The 8,937-nt window shown below is 32.9% G+C and overlaps 1 protein-coding gene across 1 annotated transcript; it reads left to right on the top strand.

Moving 5' to 3' along the window:
- The first annotated feature begins 6,206 nt into the window (after window positions 1-6,206).
- On the top strand, window positions 6,207-8,644 carry LOC143574324 (WUSCHEL-related homeobox 9-like). The gene is made up of 3 exons (XM_077058975.1): window positions 6,207-6,680; window positions 6,899-7,714; window positions 8,354-8,644. The coding sequence occupies exons 1-3, from the start codon at window positions 6,536-6,538 to the stop codon at window positions 8,623-8,625; spliced, it is 1,233 nt and encodes a 410-aa protein (XP_076915090.1). The 5' UTR covers window positions 6,207-6,535; the 3' UTR covers window positions 8,626-8,644.
- The last annotated feature ends 293 nt before the right edge of the window (window positions 8,645-8,937 follow it).

Raw genomic sequence — 8,937 nt, 5'->3', positions numbered from 1 at the left:
CCTTAAAATAAAATTGTGACGATCCAAGAAATAATTCAAGTAAAAAGGGTAAGATTAAAACAAGTCATGTTGAAATGGGTCGAATAAAACCTGGTCTTGGTCAAACTTTTACAATTGTTTCACCTAAACAAATTTACGGTTGATAAACTAAATACTAGAAAACATAAAACACTTGGCAAATTCAATCAGACATGTAATATTTTAACTTGTGATTAAATTCAAATTATGTTTTTATTTTGTAATTTTATATGAACAAAAGAGTGTCAATATTTGTTTTGCCTAGTTGAAACTACTAACATCATTCATGTTGCGCATATCTCCTGTCCAAGAACCGGCCGAACTTCCATGGAAGTCATACTTGATACCAATTGTAACTCAAAAGTACGAAGGAAATTGACTGATTTCTTTTAAATGAGAGGTGACAACAAGGATAGGGGGTTTGAGAAATAGTGTTTTCGGATTTTGTTTTAGTTGAAGTCGTTATTTAAGATTGCTACTTCATTTTCGATAAAGTGAAGTTTGTATTCTATAACCACTTCAACAAACAAAAATGCAAACACATTTCTCACAATGCTTAGAGAATGCGAATTTTAAGGAGTTGAAGTAAGTCATTACTCGAACCACAGCTTAAAGGACCCTTTCATCACCGATTTTCAAAACAACATACTTCTAAACAAATTCCAGGATTGGTTTCTTTGTTATAAGTTGATTTTCCTTTTTACCAATTTTTTTTCTAAGTATCTAGATTAATAAGAAATAGGGGTGCATGAAAATAAAATAATATAGTAATGTTAAAATATATCTTAATCAACTCCTTGGAGTTCATATCAAAAGTTTTATTTTCTATTGTCGCAGAAAACCAAACATGCATTATCTTGAGGCATAATGAAACCGAATATGCATCTTTCGAAACCCACCTTATGAAGTTTTAGACAGTCATATATGAACTATGGTGGGTTTTTTTTATGTGTCCAGGCAAGCTAGACACAACACACAACTTTCTTTAATAGAAGTGAAAATTTCTCACACATTGACACAAATACGCTCACGCATGCTGTTAAAATATGTAACATCAATTCATTATCAAACACGTATATTTGTTATAAATATTTCTCCTCTCATGATATATATATTTTTTTACTTGTGCTTGAACCTGGATTTGGGCTTGGAGCTGCTTATGGAATTGGGCTTGGAGCTAGTGATCTAGTAGATTTTGAATGTTTTAACTACAGGCATCCTTCATTCCTTCACATTCAATACAAATACAAAAATGCACACGTGGCTCGCTAGTTACGGTCATATCTTACTGTAAGGCCAATTTTAGTGACTTGCGATATCAAATTATAAAACCCGTTAAGTTTTATGGTCAAGTTAACAATTACAGTCGACGAGAAATCTGGATACGAGACGAGAGCTTCGGTGCACGAGTATAGCTTCAACGGGAGATCTTCTAGTTTATTTGTATTGTTTAGCTATAAATAGGGCAATTGTTGTCATATTTATGTGTGTTCGTATGGTTTTTTCACCCACCCAAGGGGAGCTCACGTTGGGTGAGGTTGGTTCGTTTATTATATAATTTTTTTTAACCGATAGCGAGATCGATCGTGCACTATCGTTATTATATTTACATTATTGTGTTCGGTCGTTTGAATTCACTGAACCCGTCTCGACACGTTTATCGAGAGCAAAACCGTTCAGTGGTCGTTTTGGGACCTATAGTTACGTTCCACCCATCATCAACCTGAATTATATATGGAACCAAATCCAGAGTAGAGTTTGGGATTTGGTCTAGAGAGATTTTAACCTTTCGCTTCGTCTTTATCATAGAGTATTCATTATATTGACGAATCTCTTGTTCTTTAGAGTCTTTGAGTGTAAAATCATCGTGTCGATCGTATAGGTTTTAAGTTTTGATTCTTGTTGTTAATTTCCTAATTCTAGTTTATTTAATTTGAACTGTTTTTGGGTGTAAACAATACTGATTTAGGAATAATAATAATAATAATAATAATAATAATAATAATAATAATAATAATGTTGTTAAGATTCTTGTTATGTGACACCCACATTAAAACTGATATCTTTTTTTTCACAGATTTAAATATCCGATCAGATAATGCAAATTAGTTTGAAAAGAAAAAGGTGGCATGATCAAGCATTGAAGCCTTCCACGACGATCTACCGCAAATTCAGCAAAGCTACCATTTAAAATGCATGTGTTTATTGGTGGTTTTTGCGGTCTACGTACAGAAACATGCTTCCAACCGCCAACACTCCACTTTATGTGGCTTACCATTTTGGTTAAGATAAAGTGTGTTGACTATATAATATTCATTATATAAATCTTTAATATGTCTTAAATGCATCTTATTTTTCATGATTGAAAATATATTTTTATTCTTTGTTTTATATAAGTATTTTTCGCTGCTTGAATTTATAACTATTGCCATTAAAAGTTTTGTGTTGAGTCAAGCCACATAATAAAAAGGCAATGTCATAACAGACGTATGTTATTAAAAACACATACAAAAATATACAAAATCAGTTGAAACACATAAAAAGAAACTTATAGTTTATAGCGTTTGTTATCATGTTTTGGAATCGATCCACTATATCTCTATTTACAATTTTAGCAAGGTACATTCTTTTATATAAAACCGATGGAATAATTAAAACATATCGGATGCGTTCGAAATACTCGTGCTATATATGCTCCAAGCGAAACACGAAAAGGAATGGCATCGGTTGAAACCCCCCCCCCCCCCATAGTGCATCCGTTGATGATTTTATATATGTAAACATTTGTGACGAATATAGTTGATTCTAGTTATTGTGACTCAGTTGATGATTATATATATAAACATTTGTGATGAATATAATTGATTCTAGTTATTGTGACTCAGTTTGTGACAAGTATTTAAATATTTTTTATAGTAAATCTACTTAACTGATAGCGTATCAAGTTATCCTATACATTCATTTGTGTTTTTATACAATGAGTAACTATGTAAAAAGTTGGCCCGTCAAAATATCAATGAAATTCAAATATTTTATCTAGATTGGTCAAAATGGCAAGAATAACTTTAGTGAAACTCTTGAGTGAGGTCATTTGACATCAATTGGGAAACTATTTCATATGGATACCACCATTAAGAAATAAATAAATCTACTAAGTAAGCTTTTAAACACAATTCATATAACATGTTTACTAAGTATACATAGTCTCACAATATTATTTCTTAAAACATAATGAACTTAAATCATGAACATTCATTAAAATTCTATCATTTTGAATGCCAGATAACCTCCTTTTGATTACTCAAAAGTTTTCACTAATTCGTAAAACTCCTTCTTACCGCCTAAAAGTCAAACTAGCCGTCAGTTTAAATTTTGGGCATAAGATCATTCACAATAAGACGTTTTAGAGCTTGTTTTTTAGAGTTTTTACACGTTATGCGTTTTTCTCTATTGTGGGAGTCATTTTTAAGAAACGTTTCTCAAAGAAGTTCTTCACCAAGAATTATAAAAAATGAGTTAGAGTGGGCCATTTAGCATATGGTGGGGCCGGAGGTTGGGTAGTGGATAAAAAATAATAATAATTTTGTTAAAGGTAAAAGATGGTGATGATGTGACAATGTTTTTAGGTGTTTTTAAGATTCCTTACTAGCTATGTAAGTTTTAAGTGTTTTTAAAGAATTGTGTTTTTATGACATGGAAGTTGACTAAGTATGTTTTTGGGTGTTTTTGTACCTTCTTATTATGAAAACCATTAAATACATGGTAACTTTTACTTTAACATCTAAACACACTCAAATTTAGCCTACCATGATGTTGTGATTCATTTGATCTCATAGTATCATACCAATTACTTATTAAAGGATATGAACTACCTAGTTCTTTGCTTGAAAAAAAACTTATATAGTTTGCGTGTGTTACTAACATACTTAGTTTCAAATACTTCAAATACATTAGTAAAGATATATTAAATATATTAGAACGAAACTTAGTCGATCCACACATCCAATTCCAAACACCATTTTGGCATTTAAAGCCTAAAATGAGATAAAAACACCCTAGCTTTTCTAAATATAATATCACTAATTTTCACTTCAAGTTTAAACATTTGTATCCAATCATATTTCAATGTTGATCTTTATTCCTTTTCGGATACCGCCAATCTTTAACTGTACATTGATAATATTATCCTCATAACTCACCCCCTTCCCAAAAGAGACATCATATGACATACTTTTCAAGTGTAGCTTGCTACAAAGGTTGTTGGTCCCCTAAGTTTTTTTCCCGGTATCTCAAGAGCCCAACATTTTGTTTTTATCTTAAACCACATATATAAGCCATGGATATCCTTAAAAGGGCAAACATGGAAAATTGCAATCCAATTAACATACCCGTTGAAATGGCTGTATAACTCGGTGCAAATGTTGACACCTTAATTGATGACCGAACTACTTTCCATGGACATATTAAGCGTTCACCAGTCCTAATATATCATATGTTGTGCAATAAATTTGCAAGTCCATGCATGCTCCCGCACGGTTTATCTGAGTGCCATTGTGCGCTAATTAAAGTCTGATTTCTACACTTGTATCATACATGAATGTGGATTGGGTGAGATGTTGAGATACACACGTCAACATCCTATTATCGTGTTTACCTCGGCAACAATCTACGCTCTTGGACATCCAAATGACAGATAAAACATTTTTTCTCAAGTGCCGAGGCCAAGTACCGCTGTGTAGCTAACGTTGTAGCAATATATGTTGGCTTCAGAACCTTTATATCGAGTTAGGCCGACCACCCACGCATACATCTCTAGTCTATTGTGATTATGTGAGTGTCAACTACATTTCCAAAATTCGATTCAACAACACAACGTACAAAACACATCGAGATTAATATTCATATCGAAAAAGTTATTCAAAACCAGATTCATGTGCTACATGTTCCTTCCCCTTATACCACGAACATCTTCAAAAAAGGGTTATACCACGGGTCCTTTACTCTGATTTCTGATCCGGTCTAAACATCATTCTATGTCCTTTAAAAACAATTGATCATATTTTAAAAAGGATTATTTTGTATAGTTTATCTCCTATAATTTAGGTGATTAGTTGTCATCCTATAATCTATATAAACAATTGATCAATGAGAAGAAAGGCATCAAAGCCTCCTATTAGTTTGTAACCCAAAGTTATTACACAAGTTTGAATTTGAGGATTCTTCTCCAATCTCCATGATCATGTTTCCTTCCCGAGATGGATTTGTTGGTTCCACTTCGGATCAACATCTTGGTTCAATTCACGACTAAGAAAACATTTGAATTCGAATTTGAATTTCTATTAAGTTATGTATGTTTTTTTTAATTGTAATGAAAAGAAGGTACAGGTGAACAAAGATGTAATGTGAAATAAATTTCTTCCCTCGAGTCAATCCATGAAGAAGCCCTCTTAATTATTACTTTGCCCGAAATAACCCCAACTAGCAATTAATCCACCACCACCACTTTTGCACTCAAACCCTACCATGTCTGATTGACTTTCAAATGCCCCCCCCCCCCCCCCCCCCTATTTATTCTTTGCCACCAACGCCTGCCTTCTTTCCTTAGAATATGTGCAACTCAATGTTGTAAACATTTAAACAATATATAACTCATCTTCTTCTATCTCTCTCCCACACACACACATTAACTCTCTCTCTCTCTCTCTCCAACCACAAAACACCAAAGATAAACACCAAAGGAGGCAAGATCATCAGACCATGACTATGAGGTTGTGAAAATCAAAGAGCAACTCATGAATATGTGTGTGTATATATGTATATGGATATCATATATATGGTAGTAGTAGTAATACACAATCATCTTTGATAAAGATTTTTGTGAGAGTCCAAACTTGCTCTTGCTTCCTTATTATTATCTTTGTCTTACTTAACCTTTTTGTAAAATGATTGATCTTTATGTTCAATAAGCTACTCTTTTCTTTTTCACAACAAAACAATAATATATAAAGGGTTAGATAAAAAGCAACATAAAATATTCTAAGATAAGGGTCTAGGGATGCTACTCAATCTGTTGTATCCTAGAAATTTGTTTTACATGTTCTTATGGGATCACAGGTGATTCTTGTTTTAGGGTTACTTGTGTTTTCTATGATTAATTATTATATAATAAACATATTCATGTATGTATACTTATTGATTCTTGTTTGTTTGTGAATCTATCTGTAAATATATTTTATTTTATTTTTTTTCTAGTTATATAAGGGAAATATTAATTGAAACTGAACTGAATGCAGGGTTAGGTGAGGAGTCTATGGCTATAAGAAGAGATGTTTTGTTTGCCTAGACCTTTCATTCTTGTTCACTAAACCAAAAAAGCAGAAAGAACAAAGGAAGCAAAGCAAAAGATGACCTTTCTGTCTCTGACTTGCTAAGTGTCCTACAATTTCATTCATCATCAATCATTCAAATCATAATCATAAACAGTAGTAGTCATAACTCATACTCATAACTAGCTAGTATGGCTTCATCTAATAGGCATTGGCCTAGTATGTTCAAATCCAAGCCCACTTGCAACACTCGTCACCACCACCAATGGCACTCTAATGACTCCAACAATCTCCTTTCTTCTGCTTCAACCTGCCACCGATCTCCTTACTCATCAGGTATTAACTCTTCTAACCCTAGTTTCATTTTCTTGTTTGTTGCACGCACATTCTTATAGTGGGTTCTGCTAAACGTACCTCATTCTGATCCCCTTTTAGTTTTTTTTTTCTTTTTTTATTCCTTTTAAGATAATCTTGGTGAATAAAGTTTATATTTTGTTAGACATGCAAACATGTTTTTAAATATTGTTAAAGAAACTTAATATTAAAAATGGCAGGATGTGAAGAAAGAAGTCCTGAGCCGAAGCCAAGATGGAACCCGAAACCCGAACAAATCCGGATACTTGAATCTATATTCAACTCCGGAATGGTGAATCCACCAAGAGAAGAAATAAGAAAAATCCGAGCACAACTACAAGAATATGGACAAGTTGGTGATGCCAATGTTTTCTACTGGTTTCAAAACAGGAAATCTAGAAGCAAACATAAAAGCCGTCAACTTCAAAAGCCTCAAAACCACCAATCACCTGCTACCACCAAGACCACAACACCATCTTCATCTTCCTCATCTGAAAAATCATATTCTAAGTCCATTGACTTCCTTTTAAACTCCCCCACCGCTTCAGTAAACCAAAACTTTAGCGGTGGAGGCAGTAGTGGTTACAGTAATACCGGTAATTACCGTAACCACCACCACCTCAATGAGTTCTCTACAGAACAATTTTTTTGTTTCCCCACAGTTCATCAACCACCACCACCGACAACTACATCCACTAGTGCTAGTTTCACTCAAGGGTTTAGTTTTTCACAGTTTGGGAATAATGATGAGGCAGTTGGGAGTGGGTCTGAAATGTTGTTGACTGATTTGTTGATGATGAATCAACAAAGTGTGAGGAAGATGAATAATAATAATAATAATAATAATAATAATAATAATAATAATAATAATAATAATAATAAAGGTGTTGAAGAGAAAAGTGTGAACGTTTCTAGCTACAATTTTACACCACCACCTCCTGCTACTACTACTACTAGTGTTGTCCCCTCTAATCCTACTACAACTAATGTTCCATCAACCTTAGGTGATATTCAAGGTACCTTTAATTTGTTTTTGTTTCTGCTCATGATCAAATACTTAAATTATATATTTATTTGCATCCACACACAAAATAATATAGTGTTCATTTTAATTTTAATTTAAGAAGAAATTAAAATATAAAAGATGGTTGAAATGTAAGTTAATTATTATTTCAACTATAAAACCTACATGTGTGTAAGTCATATTAGGAATAGGGTATAGTACACCTTTAGATGATGATGATCTTGTGTACGTAGATAAATCATAAATGATTATAATTTTAATAAAATTTGTATGAAAAATCAGTTTGATTGTTTGTATGTACATTTGTGTTTAATAAAAGATATTGGTGAAAAATAAGTATTTAAATGTTTTGTAATGAAGGGACTCACTATTCTAAAATTCAACCTTGGAAGCTGGTCCTAGTTGCATGTTTATGACCATTTGTTTAATCAAAATTTCAGAGTGCTCGTTAATAAGAATTTTTGCACTTATTATGTGAGAGAATTTCATGTACATGTATATAATATATCCAATTTCATATGCGGTTTTAACAATTTGAATTACATACAATTAATTATCATTGTTGTCTAGTTGATCATATCATATAATATGAGTAAAATGAAGAACTGAGTAACGGTGGTTGAAGGTGCAGGTGTTGTGGAACCAATGCCGACCGGGAAGTCGACTGTATTCATCAATGATGTAGCGTTTGAGGTAGCGGTTGGTCCGTTTAACGTTCGGGAGGCGTTCGGTGATGATGCTGTGCTGATCCACTCTTATGGGCAGCCGGTGGTGACAAATGAGTGGGGTGTAACCCTTCAGTCTCTCCAACATGGTGCATTTTATTATCTGGTCCGTTCATTCTCATATGGTCAATCCAGCACCATTGATTTGGTACATATTTTTCTTCCACTTTTGTCTTAGAAAACCCTAGCTAATTTCTACATGTTACATGTTCTCATCATGTTTAATATTTTTATTTTATTTTGTTACGTACTATAGGGTAATATGTGACAGCTTTTACTCAACTCTGATATTATATAATATAATATACAAGGCTATTTAATTTACTCAAATACTATTTTGGGTGATATATTGCAGATTTAGAAGCTAAAGAGATGGTGAAATAGTTATATTTTGAAGACATGTTGGAGAAGAGATGGTGAAATAGTTATCTTTAGGTTTCAACTTGGATCTAGAAAATATGTAAGGATTGAGTTGTAATGTATCATTAAT

Source organism: Bidens hawaiensis, unplaced genomic scaffold, assembly GCF_021521415.1.
Source record: "Bidens hawaiensis isolate Kalapana, Puna unplaced genomic scaffold, B.hawaiensis_p1.1 tig00026897_1, whole genome shotgun sequence".
NCBI lineage: Eukaryota > Viridiplantae > Streptophyta > Magnoliopsida > Asterales > Asteraceae > Bidens > Bidens hawaiensis.
The sequence above is the reverse complement of the archived record's forward strand: the minus strand, read 5'-3'. Positions and strand labels throughout refer to the sequence as shown.

Excerpts from the sequence above, each read along its gene's own strand:
- LOC143574324 (XM_077058975.1), top strand. The coding sequence starts at position 6,536 with ATGGCTTCATCTAATAGGCATTGGCCTAGTATGTTCAAATCCAAGCCC. Across the intron at positions 6,681-6,898 it reads CCGATCTCCTTACTCATCAG|GATGTGAAGAAAGAAGTCCT; the intron begins GTATTAACTCTT and ends TAAAAATGGCAG. Across the intron at positions 7,715-8,353 it reads AACCTTAGGTGATATTCAAG|GTGTTGTGGAACCAATGCCG; the intron begins GTACCTTTAATT and ends TTGAAGGTGCAG.